Source organism: Triplophysa dalaica, chromosome 4 (genome assembly GCF_015846415.1).
Source record: "Triplophysa dalaica isolate WHDGS20190420 chromosome 4, ASM1584641v1, whole genome shotgun sequence".
NCBI classification, from domain to species: domain Eukaryota; kingdom Metazoa; phylum Chordata; class Actinopteri; order Cypriniformes; family Nemacheilidae; genus Triplophysa; species Triplophysa dalaica.
In genome coordinates this window covers 23,745,685-23,765,077 of record NC_079545.1, presented here as the reverse complement: position 1 = coordinate 23,765,077, position 19,393 = coordinate 23,745,685, and the positions used below count along the sequence as shown (strand labels likewise).

Sequence of the window (19,393 nt, the reverse complement as noted above, 5' to 3'; positions counted from 1 at the left end):
AATAGTGCAATCCGATCCACAGATAAAAACATGACCATCACACACCCCTATAACCAATTCACTATTTTCAAATCACCATTTATCCTATGCATTGTAAATAAATTGTATTGATCTCAAATTTGGTACATGCAGCAAAACCTGCTTTTATCTTGTTCTGTTTACATTCATGTTCTAAATGTATTTTGAAAATAACAAATAAGGGACTGTTATTTTTTACCGCAGTGTGGACAGTATAAACATCAGGGACATGTGAGGTGGTTGCTGCCTAAGAATGGCACGTGATGTTTTACTGCCACCTGGTGTTGATACGTAGAGATGCTTTTCACTCTGGATGTTTTCGAGCAGATGCACAGACAAAAAAACTTTGTGCGTTTTTGATGTTTAAACTGAAAGTTACTTTGACAGTTTTCACGGTCCATCGCTGAATACTCAGATGAGTTCTGGTTTCTTTGACATAACATGGTTATGGTGTGGAATTATAAAGTTCTATCTGCATTTTGGGCAGTTTCGAGATATAGAGCTTAATGGTTTTACAATAGATCTACATATAGCAGAGATGATATGGGAACGAGTCTCTTTCATACATAATTAAGACACTAATATGTTCTGAATTTATAATATACAAATCCTCTCAAATTTGTAAATGGAAATTTTTGGAAAGGGCCAAGTGCAGATAGAACCTTCGGATTAAAAAAAACACTTTGTGTTTAGAATAACAGGGTTCTATCTCGCAAAATATTATTGAATCATTCATTTTCAAGCACCGCAAACAGTTTAAAAACACAAAATTAGTGTTGACATTAAGTCAAATGTAATGCTTGTTACAACTTTATATAGCTTTTCTAAAAAAGGTCCCAAAATGCACACAGCCTAAAAAGCTTCACATAATGTAAATAAATTGTCACAGAATAAGAATGCTAATAACTAAAATTTTACAAAATGGAAAACCCTGGATCCAGACTCCGACCATTCATTTGGAGCTGTGGGTGGAAATTTAAAACATGCTGCCAACCAAAACATGGTTGTACACTATACGTCCTTGATGGCAGCGCTCTAGTGCAATGAATGCAAACAGAGAAGGGAAATACAGCTTTTCACATTGTTCTTTACCTTCTCTATCATTCTATGTTGCAATTCTGGCTGATCTAGGTTCTGCAAGGCCACAACTCAATTACTGTAGGCAAACTGTGCTGCCTTGTAAATCAGTGATGTACATTTCTCAGATCTGTGCAGTCAATAACACTTGTATTTTAAGAGACTGCAGAGTTCGGGCCCTACCTCAGTTAAAACCACAACTTTACATTTAGTCATTTAGCAGACGCTTTTATCCAAAGCGACTTACAAGTGAGGTAAACAATGGAAGGGGTGTAATAAATTAATTGCATATCTGTTGCTTTTGTGTGTAATTATTCCATTGCTCTTGTGGGTAAACATAAGGTATAAATTAATCTCCCCAACATCAAACCCCATCGAATAGGGGTTCGGATGACACAGTCACAGACTGCCCAAAGAGGTGGTACCACTCTGAAGCGTAAAGTGGTTGCTGTAGGCCAGGTGCCTGCCCGCTCCTGATGATGGCTGTGAGAGAAGCTCTATTTCTATTAGACATTGAAGTGCAAATAGGTGACAATTACTGTCAGAACACCAGTTAATATATCTAAAGACATTAGGCTGCTTTTAAATGAAGAGGTTTACACAAACAAACTAAAGGTAATTTAAACACAAATTTAGGTGAGTTGACAATAATGTCAATGTTGTAATCTTCTGCTGAACACCCCACTACAATATATTTCTGCCACATATATTTCTATAGTTCTACTGCAAAGAAACCCACAGTACAAAACTACAGTCAGAAAAATACAGAATTGGACATCATCATAGTTAAGATTTTATTACAGTGTAAATAATTGGTACAATGCAGATATATACAAAACAAAACTCTCATGCCTTTTCTGGCTCCTGTGGTAATAAATCCTCAATTTTGACACGCAATCCCTCACTTGTCCTGCTGCAGATGACTGCCTGCACAATAAAGGGCCCTGTGAGTAAAAAACAAACACATAATAAATTTACTGAAACCAAAGAACATGATTACAAATTCCAGGCTAGTGTCAGATCTTTTTCTACTGAACGTAAATGTCTGAAAAAACATTAAAGTCATTACAATTCATCAGTTCCAAAATGCTGAAAGGATTTCTAAACAGTATTGACGTTTGCACAAAACAAAACTTTAAAAGATACTGCAAGTCTCACTTTTTACTTAAAGAAGCCGATAAACTTGTAAATGTATAAGACATTAGACAAACAATTGAACTGTTTTGCATGCTGACAAATTTTTTAGATTCAAGATTTTTATAATTACATTTTACAGCACGAGTTTAGAGCAGAGTTTAAGAACAATTAATTTAAAGCACAGCATAATTTTTTTCAGTCAATATACTGTAAAGTTTTATTTAAAAATAAATCTGGAACTTTCTGAGATATAAAATAATGTTTAAAATAAAACTTTACTTACCCAATTCTGTTGGTTTGTGGCTGGCCACATCTTTACATACGGCCTGAATGTTTTCAACAATAATGTCTTTGGGCATATCAAGCTGTTAAACAGACAAAGTCATATCATCAAGAGAACAAATCTAACTTAAGATGTCAAAATAATAAAACAGCTGGTGCTTCAATTTACCTATGCACCCGGTGCTCAAATATTTTAATCACAAAATACCATATTTACTGTAGTGTAACTGTGTTACAATGTAAGAACAAAGTAGCCTAATGTTGACTTACTGTTGCAACTTGTGTGTTAATGCAGACGTCCTCAACAATATATTCATGGCCAGTCCTGAACAATGCCAGCATTTTGGGAATATTCATCCCAACCGATCCTGATGTAAGGAACATAAAAAGCAATTTCATCTCTGCTCAGTTGTACATTAAAAAACAATATTTAATCTGAGACCTAAAAAAGACACTGACCTCTCTTGCTCTTTGGAAACTTCTTCCTCAGCTTGTTCTTTAAAGGAAGTAACTTTTGTACAATGTCCGGCTCAGCCAAGTAAAAATCTGCTGTGATCTCATCCGCTAAAATCTGAAGTTAACGTTGATTAAAAGACAGTAGATTGTAGGCAGTTATTCTGTCTTACTTTATACAGTGAATATAATGGTTCAAAATAGAAGTTAAAGAATTACTTTCATTTCATAGAAGCAAACACCTACATAGGGAATAGTGAATGCAGACCGTGCAGGGAAAGAGTTAAAGTGCTAAACTTACCTTTTCAACCAACTCAGCACCACCTGCAACTGTTGCTCCATTCTCCATTGCTAGTCTGGCTTGATCCGGGTTCTGCAAGGCCAAAACTGAGTTAATGTATGTAGTACAGCCTTCTAAAACAGAGCTGTACATTTTCTAACATATGCACTCATTAACACTGTTTTGTGTATTTTAAGGGACGGCAGAGTTCTGCCCCTACCTCAGTGAAAACCACAACTTTGTTTATATCCGTCTTGAAGGGGTGTGGTAAATATATTGTGCTAACAAATGGTTCAACTTTTTTCTAAAAACACAATGAGATGAAAAAAAATCATTAAGTTTAATTTTATTGTTTAGTCCAAATATAACCTTTTTGCTATGTGCAGCAATGGTTTCTTAAACACTGCAAACATGTCTAGGGAGAGCATCGACTTGACAGACAACAAGTAGAGTTAATTTAGCTAACTTGACAACAGCAACTGCGCTTGTAGTCTGATGAAGCTATGGCGCCAGGGGCATTTGTATATTTGCCCAAAATAAATGGAATTTTATCAATTTTCAACATCTGATGCAGATACTGATGCATGTATAATACCAGCACAGTTTTAATCTATCGACAACAATAACTTCAGCAGAGGACACTATTTGTTAGCTGCTGGGACATATTTCCATATCAACACAACGATTTGTTGACTTATTTCAGGGTCACAGCAGCAGTAAATGTTTTAAAGGTTGAAATATTTAAATTAGAATGTATGCTTTGCTTTACAAAAGATTAAAAGATCAACTTGGGAATAGTTCAATGCACACTCTGAAGAAAACCATCCAAACAATACCTTTTTCTCCAGCTTCATGTCAAGACACAAGTTAATGTAAACAGGCTGGTTTTCAGGAGTGAAGTCCAACTTCTGAAAGTTCTTCAGCATTTCAATGGCGACTGGCATCTCAAACACAGGTTTTGGATAATACCTGACAAAGTACACATCATCTAATGGAGCCCAGGCAGTGAGTCCATAGGGTTTATGCCTGTCTTTGTCATCAATCTTTCTTTTCTCTTTCACCACTTTTTCTTGACCCGTTTCTTCTTTCTTTTCTTTCTTTTCTTTCTGCGCTGGCCTAGGAAAATGTGTGTTTAGGAGAAATGATCATTTTATTATTATTTGTCAGAGACAAACGTTTGTTCTTTCATTTACTTAAAGAATCTTCTTAATCGTGTGAATCAAACTCACTTAGCTGCAGCAGCATATGATCTGACGGGTAACTGTCTGTGTGCAATCAGTGAACTGCAGGAAACTGGAAAGAATTGACTCTGACATCTGGATAAGACTGTGAGAAACAGGGTACAGAAAAAATGCAGAATTATTAATTAATTAAATGTCTGAATTATTCAGTATAACTTCATAACTAACAAGCAAGCAACTCAGAATGTAATATTTACAGACTTAAAAAGACTAAAGGGAGCTGAGCTGCTTCTTCAAGTTGTCACTACGCAACTCAAAGACAAAAACGTGCCAAGGCAAGCAGCATTTTTCTAAAATGAACGTTGGGATTATCCACCTTTCTCTCAAACATGATGACGTACTGCATACTTTGTCATACTGGATATGCCTTCCTTCCTAAACTTCATATGTCTTCCATGCATTCACGACACGTCACGTTATCTGCTTATGAAAGTGATTAAGATGGGGACAGTCACATATCAAATGTGCAGTGCTATAGGTCCCCAGAACAAGAATTAATAATCACTGAGAGTAATCATCATGGTTTTAATGCATCATCCATGCTCGCTCTCTTATTTTCATACATCTAATATACAACTGCTCACGAGAATTTACACAGTACCACTCTTTCAAATCCCAAACACCAGAGCTACCATTACAGTGGCTCTGGAACATGAAGAATATCATCAAAACACGTAACATTTAAAAACTGACCTCTTAATAAACTCCTAGAGGAGGCAGCCATGTTGACAGAGTTTTGTGTTACGCTTAATATGCCGTGTACCGCATCGGCGGCGGATAAAGGTTCCTACCCATAAATATTCCTAGGATATAAAACAGTGCTGTAGTCTTCCATTCATATTCACGATTGTACAAACATACAAAATAGGTTTATGTACAACAATAGACAGGGTAATGTGTGTTTGTGGTTTGCATACCTTTTCACCGAAATGTGTGACGAAAGACTTGTAATAACCCTTTTAATATTGTGATTCTCAATGGCTGATTTAACAACAGGAAACACATTCCGTCAACAAGAACACCCGGTGTACATAAATTACTTATTAAAGTGGAGCTTAATACATACTTATTTTCCACAGTCTGGGTAACACCCCTAATACAATAAATTCGCAGTATAGTGTTGGTTCTAAGGGGGCCGTGGTTTGGAGCGGAAGCTCTGAATGTTGTCCTTCCTTCTGCCCGACTTTCGGGATGAGGATCGGTCACGGTCTGTCTGTATGTCTCTGATCAGATCCTTCCCCGCTTCCCGAATGAAGGTAAGACAGCCCGGCTTGATGATTGAATATGTACGTCCTGTTTATGGTTGTTTATATGGTCGGTATCCAATGGTATCTTATTCTGAGGATAAGCTATAAGGAGACGTTGCGCTCTTTTGACGTTAACTTTATAAATACAAGACACGGTTGTTTAAATCTATAAGAAGCCGTATTTTTACTGGAGATAGATTATACGAGGAACGTCTTCAGACTGTTTGTGGCACGGGGAGAACTTGCTTATCATGTTGGTGGCCAGTGCACCAGCAAAACTTAGTATTTCAATCATAAGTGATCGCAACTTTGCGTTAGTTGACAACTGAACTTGAGTGTTGCATTAACTTCGAAAACTATTCAATTCAATTATATTAAGAGATTTTATAAAACAAAGTCGACTGACATTTGATGCGATACAACGATTAGTTGAGATCATATGTTTATATTATTGATAGGAGTTCCTTGTCACTTTGATGGTTACGTAACGTCTCGAGCAGCTGTCAACATTATGAGGCAGCATTTGCATAGCACACGCAACACTGTTCTTGCTTGTAAAAATATGTCACACGAGCTGCAATTCGGAAGTATGATATGCTCAATATGTCCAAAACAAGTTTCATTTATGCACAGTCTTCACTTTTAACAGCTGCAATGAACGCGCGTGTTCGTGCTATACAAGGCAAAGGAGGACCGTCTGTTTGAAAGCTCTGCAATGCTTCTAACTATTAATAGACTGTTATATTTAAGTACTTTTGTTGTCATCTTTTTCACGGCTGAAAAGCTTCAATAGGAAAGTATGATGTCGCCTAAGTTATTTTAAGTTGTACCATGTGAGTGCCCCAGATTTGAAATGTTTTGGCTTGACATGAAAGAGATCAGCGAGTCAAACAGTTTAATGTAGGAGTGTAAACATCAGCTGTCTGTTCTCTGTTGACACTTTGGATCTTTTGCCCTCAAGTCTACACTCTAAAATTGACATTTTACACTATTCAGTACTTGTACACTGCGTTTATTTCAATTTTGCGTTGTTGTAAATGCAGGTTATAGAAGATTGTAACGAACTATTACACGTTGAGTGATAGTTGTTTTGTAAATTGTTGCCAGTTCTTGCATATAATGCAAAAGCATTCTTATTGGCCGTGGACAGGAGCATGTTTGTTTGTTGTATGATTGCCATAATGTTTCATAATAACAGCCAGGACAGAGGCCATTCCAAAATTGACCTCTATATTCACAGAATGTCTCGTACTGTCCATCAGACGTTTTTTTTAATAAATGTCAATTTTGCCAATCGGGAAAGTAATTTTCTGCGTGGACGTTCAGATTGAAAGGCATGCCAAAAGAAAAATATGACCCTCCAGACCCACGCAGATTATACACCATCATGTCTTCTGAGGAGGCAGCAAGTGGGAAGAAATCAAACTGGACCGAGCTGGAAATTTCTGGTTAGTATTTACACAAATCACTCCTTCCATCACATTACTGTGGTCACCTTATAAAATACATGATATATTTTATATGTTATATATTCTGTGTGCATTGAATGTGTTTTTATATATGGTGTTACATGTTTATGGCTCTGATGTCTTTCGTGTCACAGGGCGGGTCAGAAGCCTAAGCAGCTCATTATGGACACTGACCCATTTGACTGCTCTCCACATCAATAACAACAACCTTAGCCGGATTCCTCCTGAAATCGCCAAGCTCCCCCATCTTGTCTTCCTGAACCTGTCCTCAAACAAACTGCGCAGCCTGCCAGCAGAACTCGGCAACATGGTGACTCTCAGGTGACTGAAGGTGTCAAAAGAGCATGTTTGACAAACTTTCAGGCTAAGGTTAGACTAAACTGTAGTCAAGGCCTTTGCTGTCATTTTATTCAGTTAGTCTAAAAAACACATTGTTGTAACACAAAATTCGTTTCAGAGTATAAAGTATTTGTAATTGAATCTCCTTTACAGGGAATTGCTTTTGAACAACAATTGTTTACGAGTTTTACCTTATGAACTTGGTCGGCTGTTCAAGTTGCAAACCCTTGGACTTAAAGGTGATGGCTAAAACATGTTAATACAGTATTTATCATACACAGTGCATTTTTGTCATTGCATACTAAGAAAAAAAACGATCTTTCCAAGGTAATCCGCTGTCCCAGGATATTCTCAACATTTATCAGGAGCCAGATGGAACGAGAAAGTTATTGAATTACATGCTTGACAATCTTGCAGGTAATAACTGCCATAGGAACACGCATGCTTGAAAAATCACTCGTTGTTTAATGAAATGAACAAACATTGTATTCCCCCCAAATAAGTTCATCCAGAACAACTACCCCAGAGACCTTGGGTCACTTTGAAGGAGCGAGACCAGATGATGCCCACAGGTACCAGTCAGCAACCCTTCACTGATGTGATGTGAGATACAATTTAGCAAGGGCAAAGCTAATATTAAATGTATTTCTCAAGCTGTGTTCACAGTTATGTGCTACAACGTACTGTGTGACAAGTATGCAACAAGACAACTGTACGGCTACTGTCCATCCTGGGCTCTCAACTGGGAGTACAGGAAGAAGGGTATCATGGAGGAGATCACAAACTGTGATGCGGACATCATCAGCCTGCAGGTTGTTTTGTTTGATGCGTCTCTATTACAGTCAGTTATTTTCATAAACAATGAAGCAAAATGATAAATTGCTTTGGTTTGCGTTTTGTCAATCGTGTTTTTGTGTTTTCAGTTTGATCTAATGCAGATTTTCCTTCTGTCTCTGCAGGAGGTGGAAACGGAACAGTACCACACTTTCTTTCTGGACACATTAAAAGACCGGGGATATGATGGATTTTTCTGCCCAAAGTCTCGTGCCAAACTGGTGTCCGAACAGGAGCGGAAACATGTGGACGGCTGCGCTGTGTTTTTTAAAAGTGACAAGTAATTATCTACTTCTATTGTCATATAAACAGAGATGCTTAATTCTTTTGAGGATCAGACACTGAAAAACACACCTGAACCAGCAAAACTTGGTCTTGGAGATCACTTGAAAATACACACATGTGTGGTTAAAAGCAAAGGGAAGGTAGATCTTCAGGAGCAGGATCTGGCACTCCAGTTTTAAAGAATATAAAGTGAAATAACATCATATTTGTCGGTTTTATAACCATTATAGTAATCACATCTCAGCTCATCTTGTGCATTTTTTACTTTTTAGATTCACTATGGTGCAGAAACACACAGTGGAGTTCAATCAGGTTGCCATGGCAAACTCAGAGGGCTCAGAGGTTATGCTTAACAGAGTCATGACCAAAGATAACATCGGAGTAGCCGTCCTGTTGGAAGTGGAAGACAAACTGTTTGCTAATGGTAAGGACCTTGAATGACAAGAGACTGTTCCATTTAGGTTCTTGTTCACAATCGTTTTCCAGCAGATGGCAGTAAATAACAAACTTTTGATATTGTCATGAGATCATTATAAATACGATTTTTACTCTAATGAGGAAAAAACTGTCTCTAATCTAAGTTTACGATTAATAAACCAAAGATATAACTGTTTTATATTTAACAAATATTAACAGTGGCATACGTTTCTTTTTCCCAAATTAAATGAGTGCTTGGATGATGTGCACTAGCGTTTAAAAGTTTAGGACCACAAATGTATTCCTTATTTAGATTGTAGAAACAATAATGTCATGATGAGAATAATGTTGTCACAAAAAACTAAAACGAATCAAAGCTATTTTACAGTATTTTAGTGTTTTCAAAGTGGCTACCATTTGCCTTGAATTGGCTAAATTTGTATTTAATCAGCCAGTTTCTTCAGGTCTCAGCCTGAGATGCTAGGCAATTTTGGGCTGCCTTTTCCTCATTATTTAGTCAAAATAAAAAAAAAGTATCAAATATTTTTTTCCAATTAAAGCAGTTTTTCACAATTATTTTTATATACAAACCTATTTGAAATATATAAGCAAATGCCTTTCAATCAAATGATTTATAAGATCACAAAAAACATGTCAGTGTTTCTTAACTTTTAATTGATTTTGATTAAACGAAAAACAAAACAAATATTTGTTGCCATCAACATTTTCATATCCAAATGAATCAATCATTTACTGATTTACAAAGATCCCACAGTTGAATTCATTGCTAAATTGAATGTTATTGAGCCACACTGTATAGTTTTTTCATGATGACTTACATCATCATGATACTTTCTAAACCTTGTGAAAACCTCTCTGTACTTTTTGATGCAAATAAATCAAGTGTGAAACTGGATCTAAAGTTGTGCATGGAAATAAATTTGCCTGTGGGTAATTCAGTCATTACCCTGGTTTGGAGAAACAAGATTTTATTTTCTCTTTCTCATTTTACTCTCAATTTCTATGAAAACAGTGAAGTTTAATTGATTATTTCACTTTCCCTGTTTTCATGTTCAGTTTTTATTTTGAAGAACAAGGAGCACTGACCTTGGTAATGCGATAATAGTCTCAATAATTAAATAATAATTTTTATTATTACCTCAAGCAGCTTTGTGTTATCTCCTGACTACTGTATTTGTATAATATTATTATTTACTGGCGTTATATTGTAGGTTTAAAGGAGCCTCCAGAGAAGCAGCTTCTGTTGGTAGCAAATGCACACATGCACTGGGATCCAGAATTCTCAGACGTGAAGCTCATCCAGACCATGATGTTCCTCTCAGAGCTAAAGAGCATTGCTGAAAGAGCCTCAAGCTCCATCAACTCAACCTCACCCACTTCAGACATTGGTTCCATCCCTATCGTCCTTTGTGCCGACCTAAACTCCCTCCCAGACTCTGGTAGGCTCCAGAACTGATGGTTACTAATATATTTTTTTTAAGACTTAAAGGAAAGGATACCTGAAATATGAAAATTCTTTCATAATTTACTCGCTCTCATGCAATTCCAGGGATATATGACTATGTTTTACTTTCCTTCCTTATTTAATTATATATTTGTTTCCTTATACAGTGGTTTGAAGAAGTATTGGCCCCCTTCCTGATTTTGTATTTTTTTGCATATTTGTCACACTTTAATGTTTCAGATCATCAAACATATTTAAATATTAGTCAAAGATAACACAAGTAAACTCAACATGCAGTTTTTAAATGGAGGTTTTTGTTATTAAGGGAAAACTAAATAAAAATTCTACATGGACCAGTCTGAAACCGTGGTTTCCCCCTAAAGCTAATAAGTGGTTGGGCAGCAAAAACTGCATATAACTTGCAATGAGTCTGTTACAGCACTGTGGAGGAATTTTGGTCCACTCATCTTTGCAGATTTGTTGTAATTCAACCAGATTGAAGGGTTTTCGAGCATGAACCGCCTTTTTAAGGTCATGCCACAGCATCTCAATAGAATTCAGGTCAGGACCACTCCAAAGTCTTCATTTGTTTATCTACAGCCATTCAGAGGTGGACTTGCTGGTGTGTTTTGGATCTTTGTCCTGCTGCAGAACCCAAGTTTGCTTCAGCTTGAGGTCAAGAACAGATGGCCGGATATTCTCCTTCAGGATTTTTATGGTAGACAGCAGAATTCATGGTTCCATTTATCACAGCAAGTCTTCCAGGTCCTGAAGCAGCAAAACATCAGAACATCACTACACCACCAACATATTTTACTGTTGGTATGATGTTCTTTTTCTGAAATGCCGTGTTACTTTTACACCAGACGTAATGAGACGCACACCTTCCAAAAAGTAAAACTTATGTCTCGTCAGTCCACAGGGTATTTTCCCAAAAGTCCTGGGGATCATGAAGATGTTTTCTGGCAAAACTGAGACAAGCCTTTGTTCTTTTTGCTCGGCACGATTTTCGTTTTGGAACTCGGCCGTGCAGACCATTGTTGCCCTGTCTCTTTCTTATGGTGGAGTCATGAACACTAGCCTTAACTGAGGCAAGTGGGTCTGCAGTTCTCTGGATGTTGTTGTGCGGTCTTTTGTGAGCTCTTGGATGAGTTGTCGCTGTGCTCTTGGGGTAATTTTGGTCAGCCGGCCACTCCTGGGAAGGTTCTCCACTGTTCCATGTTTTCGCTATTTGTGGATAATGGCTCTCACTGTGGTTCGCTGGAGTCCTAAAGCTTTAGAAATGGCTTCATAACCTTTCCAGACTGATAGATCTCAATTACTTTGTTTCTCATTTGTATCATAGGTTCTAACGATCTCGGCATGATGTCTAGATTTTGGTCTACTTCACTTTGTCAGGCAGGTCCTATTTAAGTGATTTCTTGATAGCGAACAGGTGTGGCAGTTATTAGTGTGTCTAGAGAAATTGAACCCAGGTGTGATTTACTACAGTTAATTTATGTTTTAACAAGTTATTTTTACTTGTTATCTTTGACTAATATTACATTTTTTTTTATCTGAAACATTAAAGTGTGACAAACCTGCAAAAAAAAAGGAAATCAGGAAGGGGGCCATCACTTTTTCACACCACTGTAAAAGGGCCAACATGGCATAGCTCCAAAAAGCAGATACATTTAAACAACGTGAGTGAGTTAAACTGATAAGTATCAGAGAGCAAACAAATAATATTTTTAGCTTATTTAGCAATTGATATGTCATGTATCCATGACAAAATACAGGAAGATACATTGAAGTATGGCAGGTCTCCTTGGATGAGTGAATTATGAGAATTGTTTTTCTTTTAACTTTTTAACATGGCAAATCCAAGAGGTAAGAACAAGCGAGAATATAAGATCATCCAATGATGCAAATAAATAGATGGTGGGATATAGGTCTTTTCTTCCCTTTCACTGTACAATACAAACTACAATCATTAAAATGGTTGTCGAAGGTACAATAACAGTCAAAAGTATTGGAAACGGGACTAAAATGTTTGTAATAATAATTTTACAAATCTTTCTTAAGGTATATGCTTCAATGTCTGAAATTAATTTTGTAGACAAAAATATAATTGTGCCAACATATCAATTTCTTTCACTAGACAACAAACACTTAAGTTCAAAATATTTTTGAAATGGATAATTTGGACCAAATAATGATGAAAAAGTTGCCAATTTAGAGCCCCGAATAGATTGGGAACTCCTTCAATACTTCTAAAAAATCTTCCCAGAGTGAGACCTCAAAAAAGCGGAGCGATAAAATGCAAAATTTTGAAATTATGCTGAAAGGGTGGCAACTTTAAACATGCTAAAACGTCACATAGTTTTCATTTTGTATTAGGCTTTTACTTGCAACATGATTTCTACCGTTTAAATTTTGCAACTCTATAGTTTGATGAGCCATTATTCTAAAAGGTTTAAAAATATAAAGAAAGAGTATGTGGTAGTGTATATCAGTTTGAGCTTGAATATCGATATCAACTCTTACATTTAAAACAGGGTTTTACAAGGTTACTCGGCCTTTCCCCACAGGTGTTGTGGAGTATCTGAACAATGGCGGAGTTGCAGAAAACCACAAAGACTTTAAGGAACTGCGCTACCGTGACTGTTTGACCAACTTCAGTTGCAATGGTAAAAACGGCAAGCCCGACGGCAGCATCACACACAGTTTCCAGCTGAAGAGCTCTTACGAGGGGAATCTCATCCCCTACACAAACTACACTTATGACTTCAAGGTGAGACAATACATAAAACTCGAACTCAAAAGATTGAGATTGAGATTGATTTTATTAAATGGAATCTATATTCTGGGTTTTGCCAATATGATCGTTTCGAGGAGCTCTGAACAAATTATTTTGCATGTTTACAATGAAGCTCTCATATCGGAAGCATCAGTTTGTCATGTTGTTTCACTACCCAAAGTGTTTTTCTTTCTTGCTTGCATGTCTTCATAGGGGTTTTGGAGGGGATTCTGGTGAAAATTCTAAAGCATATTTTAAGGACAGTTTAACTCTCAGTACTCTTGTTTTTACTCTCAATGAGGACACATTTAATACGCCATATGCTTAATATTCACCCATCATCAAGTGACAGGTTGACCTTTCTGATCAAAACGAGAGAAACCCATTATGAATCATTAGCTTTTACATCACAATCATTACAAAATTCCTTTCTGCATTGTGTTTTGGGCATTATTCCAATAGGATTTCTATTAAAACCAAAACAATTCCCATTATAGCCATTAAATCCATTACATTTTCTATTGTGCTTTGGGCAGGGTTCTAATGTTTTTTTTCTGCAGGGATTTTATTAATAAATCTGTTAATGTTCACTGTAAAAAATGTTAAGCCTGCAAAACAAAAAAAAATCTTTTTACTAATTTCCCCTACTTTTTTCTCGTTTACTCAACTTTTGAGCAAGCAGTTTATGTGAGCTAAATGTACTCAGTAACTACAAAAAGAAGAAAAAAATGTTGATCCAACTTAATTAATTAGGCAACAAGCAGATTTCTTTTAACTTTATTTATTTTTTTATTACATTATATAAACAATTTAATCAAAACAGACCAGAACATTGGTCATTTGTTGGAAATTTCCGTTTGTTCAGAAGAAATTGTTTAAGTTGGGCAAACTTTTTGACACATTTTAAAGTTTAAATTTTTGTTCAGTATACACAAAATATAAATTGTCTCATTCTACTCAAAAAATCTTGTTCAACAAACCTACTAGATTTTGTTCACCAGAACATTTTTATATTGGATTTTTTACAGTGTACTCCGTATACTCTGATGTACCGTATTGAAAATAAATAAGACTTGCATTCTTTCTTTTCTAGGGTGTGATTGATTACATTTTCTTCTCTAAGACCCACATGAGCGTTCTGGGAGTTTTAGGTCCACTGGAAACTCAATGGCTGAGGGATAACAACATAACCGGCTGTCCTCACCCGCACATCCCCTCCGATCATTTTTCCCTTCTGGTTCAGCTGGAGTACCACCCACCTTTGCCTCCTCTCAACGGGGTGCATATACCTGTCCACCGGTAGTGCATTCCTCATCCCCTTACTGTCCTAACCCCCCCAACCAAAGACAATACCCTCATGAGCCCCTAAAGTATAATCACGCATTAAGGAGTGAAGTCATAATCCACTTTGTTCCTTTTTTAAAACTTTGCAAAGGAATGTATGATCTGACGCTTTTCTGACTTGAAATCTAAAGCTTAACACCAAATTAGGGTTGGGATTCTCCGATTGGCCGGTATTTGTGAATCATGCTGCTTTCCAGAAGATTGATCCGTTTGTCTGAATATGAATGTGTGGTGACATGCGTATGCATCAAAGGCAAGTTTTATGTAGCAAAATAATGTTCACGAAACTATTCCAAAACAAGACCCTCAACATCTCATGCATTTAACTAAGAAATCTTAATGAAGACATTAAATCTATTTTTTTAAAACTTTTTTGATAGTGCAATGTGAAGTATTATGCAAAATTGTCTTTAAGTCGAGGATTTACATTATTAAAGAGGATCCCAGCCCTACTGATTCAAACCAAGTTGTGTATGTTTGCTGTTTTCTCATCTGCTTGCAACGACATCCATCACATGACAGTACAGATGTGTAATGACACAGTATATAGTCGTCGTCTAAGGGGCTGTCTCATTGACTGTCTCATTGATCTCAGGGTTCTGAGGAATGAGCAGCTCAAAAATCATTGACGATGAATGTCTGGTTGGCAGAGGTGATTACTATTAATGGTACAATTTGCATTTTAATTGGAGAGTTCGATCTTACAAACGCCTGATCGGCTTTGAAGTTTTGTAAACATGGCAAGACTCAGCTTTGTTTGTTATTGTTGGAAGGTATGTAACACTGATTTAATTTTATTTATGAACTGTATTTTGAAAAATTGGAAAACTTTTCACTCAGGCTTCCCGCTCGCTTTAGTTGTTTGGCAAATGTGCACAATTCAGGAGCATTTCACTCGCTGTTGAATCTTTTTTTTTAAGGCTCATGTCTTCTCTTAGTTTGAGGGAAGCAAACTAAGACATCAGCTTTCACAAAATTTCACATTTGTTTTCACTGGTGCAACAGAAACCTGTTGTTGCCAGAAAACAACTGACACATCTTAAAGTAATAGATCACCCAGAAATGAAAATTCTGTCATAAATTACTCAAGTTGTTACAGGCCTGTATACATTTCTTTGTTTTGTTGAACACAAAGAAAGATATTTAGAAGAATGTCAGCAGCTGAGAATTCAAGGGCACCATCGACAATCATTAATTTGTTGTTGAAAGTGCCCCAGAACTGTTTGTTTTCCTAAATTCTTAAAAATATTTTACTTGTTTCAACAGAAAAATAATTATAGAATCATTCTTTCTACTATGGTAGTGAATGGTGCCCCATGAAATCGCAATTGCTAACATTCTTCCAGATATCTTTTTCTGTGTTCAACCCAGCATAGATATTTAGACACGTTTGGAACAACTTGGGGATGAGTTCATATAAAAAACACAAAATTTTAGGAAACTAAGCAATATTTTCAGAATTGTTTAAAAACAGAGCATCAGCTGACAATGAAAAACAAGCTATGCCCCTCTCATTATCTATAGACCTTTTTGCATGATGTAAACACTGGTCCAGAGGCACTTCCGGATTCATTTGATATTAAATGTATCAATCTTCAACTGTATTTTGTTTCAAACGTTTGTGTAGTGTTAAAAAACTGAAACAGGAAGTTCTTCTAGACCAGCGCTGAACCAGCCTTTTTACATCATTCGAAGTGGTCTACAGTGTACACTGCTAAAAATGACTTTCTTACTTAGTCTTTTTCTCTTGTTTCCAGTAAAAATGTCTACAAATTCTTGAATCAAGATGCATTTACTTGACGAGCAAAATGACCTAAGAAAATAACTCTTGTTTATAATAAAAAAATATGAAATTTCAGTGAATGTTTGGTTAAAGTAAGCAAAAAAAATCTGCCAATGGGGTAAGAAAAATAATCTTGAATTAAGGTTTCCCTTTTTCTTAGTCACTTAATTCAAGGTTATTTTTCTTACCCCATTGGCAGATATTTTCGCTTGTTTTAAGCACAAATTCACTGAAATTTCATATTATTTTACTTAAAACAAGACTTATTTTCTTAGGTCAATTTACTCATCAACAAAATGCATCTTGATTTAAGAATATTTAGACATTTCTACTGGAAAACAAGAAGAAGTCTAAGTAAGAAAGTCATTTTTTGCAGTGTATGCTCACGAACACACCCTTTTACAATTCAACAGAAAGCCTTCAGAAACGTGGTATTAAAAGGAGTGCATTCCACTTTGATGAAACTCTGCCGATGTTTTCAACCAACGTTTCTACAGCAGTACTGCCTGTGACAGCAAAACTCTTAGAGAGTGAACAAGCACCAGCATCATCCATCCATCCATGCAGCTCTTCACTGGAAAGACTTCTACTACAGTTGCAATGACACAGTTATATTAAACAGGGGTTATTGTTATAAACAATAATGTAAAAACTGCAATATAATTATATTGTTATGTTAATATTTGACAACATTAAATAGAAAATCGAATGGTTATCCTCTTTACCAGAAATGTAACATTTTCTTATATCATATTTTTATTCCAGTTCATCATTTGAATGCTGGTATTCAGAGTATAACCTGATTCAAAACAACAAATTTGTGTATCGAAAGAATGTGGAAAATACCAGTGGTCTTTCAGTGAATGTGTATTTGTTCCTAACATGTGGGCTGAATAATGGGTTCTGATGCTCATTCTCTTGAGCTTATGACAAGTTTTGTGAATCTTGCTTGGTCTATAAACAATATGGTAATGTAGAACAGGATTTATCTTCATTGTGTTCATTTATCAACTTGGTGCTTTACAATGTAGCCCATTTAAAAGATCAATCAAACAATTTTCTCAATCAAAAAAAAAAGAAGGCCTGTTCTTGTGTGTCCACAATAAAAGCAATAAAGATGTCATTTTACTGTCAAGGAAGCTGGTTGTGAGGTTTTTATTTCAAATCAATTTCACAGACATAGTTCTTGCATTTGGTAGCTAAGGTCACCCACCAACACTCAATACAGTTCATTTGACATTTTACAGGAAAGCAAGAGCAGTTAATATGTCTTTGTTGTGGTGGTTCCTATCTGCATCTGTATATGCCACAGTGGGTTAGATACTTTCCTTTACTTTTCTATGGCTAATGGAATAAAGAAACACAAGAATGCCAAAGTTAGAAATCAACCAGCAAAGAGGTAATATTTTGAATCACAATTATTTTCTCATTTCGATTTATTAGAACAGAACGTGTACCTTTTCATTAATTTGGGCAGGACGTTCTTGATCCATGTAGCACGAGGGTCAATACAAACGACTTGGTTGTTCTTTTTGGTAATCCTGAGAAATTTAGAGTAAAGCCTTTTATTTCAAATGAAAAAATGCAGAAATATATGTATGAGTCGCATAAAAACACGCAGCTAATGTGTTTCCCAATAAGTGACATTTATTTGTTGCGCTGCTTAAGCTGTGTGGGTTAAAGAGCAAATGATGAAATGTCAATTTTAAGAGCTCTGTGGTTTGTCTTGCACCACTTTGCACATTTCTCATGTGCGTGATTTAAGTATGTGGTATGCACAGAACTGCATGACTTACACAATCTCGATTTCTCTACAGTTTGCACCTTGAGGCAGAATTTCAATTCTTTTGAAGAGCCGAGGTGGGATTACGGATTTAGTTGTGGTTATACAGCGACACTTGTTGTTGGTAGCAAAACCATCCATTGGGAATGCTGAAAGAAATTCAGTTTTTAGTAATGTGAGTATATTTTATCAGATACAAATAGGCGAAGGAATTTACTCAATTTTACCAATTTCTATACAGGGTATAAATTATTCAGAACTACATTATCACCTTTTAAATTTGAAAACCAAACCTGTTTCATGCTAAAAACCTTAAAAATGTTCAAATATATATATATATATATATATATAATATATAGCCTATATATATTTGCCTTAAATGATTTAATTAATGCACAGAATGTAGGTAAACAAGCATAATATCAATAATAATTTACAACATTAGGAATAAATAATGTTATTTGGCAAAGTAGCAGTGATAGTCTCTTACCAAGCAATGCTGTGAAGCAGCAGACTGCAGTAGCTGCCAGCAGTAAATTTGTGCGCAGGGTCATGTTGATGCAGAGATCAGAGGACTGGAGCAGGTTAAGGATGAGAGATGTCTTGTGCTAGCTTATATTGATGCTCTGAAGAGGAAGTCAAACGAGCAAGTGGGTGAAAAAAATGTGCATGTCTGTGCATTTTTTTTCAGATTTTCTCCAAAAGACAATGGAATGGAGGAAAGTACGTTTATGTCATCTCTATATGCCATATTATTAAAAAAACGAATTTAAGGATTAAAACAACACTGTAAAACTTTGCTGTAGTGTAGCAGGAGATTTGCCAGTAACTCGTAGATTTAATTTGCAAGTTTGTTTTAAACATGAACTTACCTATTTCTCATATTTTCTATTATAATTAAGACTAAATGTCTTATGTCACTTTTCTTGTTATGTAACAAATGTATAAGAATTTAAGAAGTTTTAAATATTTTTACCAGAAAACAAGACGAAAAGAAATTTGTGTTGTTGCTGTGCTAATTCTTCTTGCTCATTTTGAATCTCAAAATCAAAGTGCTTTAAATTTGAGTAAGTTTAATCAAACTATAAACAGTACTTATAGGAAAGTATTTTAAATAGTAATTAAATCTATAGAAAGTTTTGGACAAACCTGCTGCAAAA

The 19,393-nt window shown here is 35.9% G+C and overlaps 3 protein-coding genes across 4 annotated transcripts; 1 reads left to right on the top strand and 2 right to left on the bottom strand.

The window, feature by feature from the left end:
• Window positions 1-1,875: 1,875 nt before the first annotated feature.
• On the bottom strand, window positions 1,876-5,542 carry mrpl1 (mitochondrial ribosomal protein L1). Its single transcript, XM_056746348.1, has 10 exons — window positions 5,406-5,542; window positions 5,182-5,291; window positions 4,477-4,573; window positions 4,084-4,363; window positions 3,468-3,551; window positions 3,269-3,340; window positions 2,974-3,085; window positions 2,785-2,882; window positions 2,516-2,597; window positions 1,876-2,039 (listed from the first exon to the last, which is right to left on the bottom strand). Exons 2-10 carry the CDS (start codon window positions 5,210-5,212, stop codon window positions 1,942-1,944), a joined length of 954 nt encoding a protein of 317 aa, XP_056602326.1. The 5' UTR covers window positions 5,213-5,291; window positions 5,406-5,542; the 3' UTR covers window positions 1,876-1,941.
• Window positions 5,543-5,607: 65 nt separating this feature from the next.
• cnot6l (CCR4-NOT transcription complex, subunit 6-like) lies at window positions 5,608-15,129 on the top strand. 2 transcript variants are annotated; one of them, XM_056746345.1, is made up of 12 exons: window positions 5,608-5,744; window positions 7,062-7,183; window positions 7,339-7,525; window positions 7,697-7,782; window positions 7,871-7,960; window positions 8,047-8,115; window positions 8,198-8,355; window positions 8,503-8,657; window positions 8,935-9,086; window positions 10,312-10,539; window positions 13,115-13,317; window positions 14,417-15,129. In XM_056746345.1, the coding sequence occupies exons 2-12, from the start codon at window positions 7,072-7,074 to the stop codon at window positions 14,624-14,626; spliced, it is 1,650 nt and encodes a 549-aa protein (XP_056602323.1). In that variant the 5' UTR covers window positions 5,608-5,744; window positions 7,062-7,071; the 3' UTR covers window positions 14,627-15,129. The 2 variants fall into 2 exon arrangements, with proteins under 2 accessions (XP_056602323.1, XP_056602324.1); XM_056746346.1 differs by having other exon boundaries at window positions 5,681-5,744; window positions 6,976-7,183.
• Window positions 15,130-17,590: 2,461 nt separating this feature from the next.
• On the bottom strand, window positions 17,591-18,836 carry LOC130419722 (C-X-C motif chemokine 13). Its single transcript, XM_056746654.1, has 4 exons — window positions 18,724-18,836; window positions 18,247-18,382; window positions 17,908-17,991; window positions 17,591-17,794 (listed from the first exon to the last, which is right to left on the bottom strand). The coding sequence occupies exons 1-4, from the start codon at window positions 18,785-18,787 to the stop codon at window positions 17,767-17,769; spliced, it is 312 nt and encodes a 103-aa protein (XP_056602632.1). The 5' UTR covers window positions 18,788-18,836; the 3' UTR covers window positions 17,591-17,766.
• Between the last annotated feature and the right edge of the window lie 557 nt (window positions 18,837-19,393).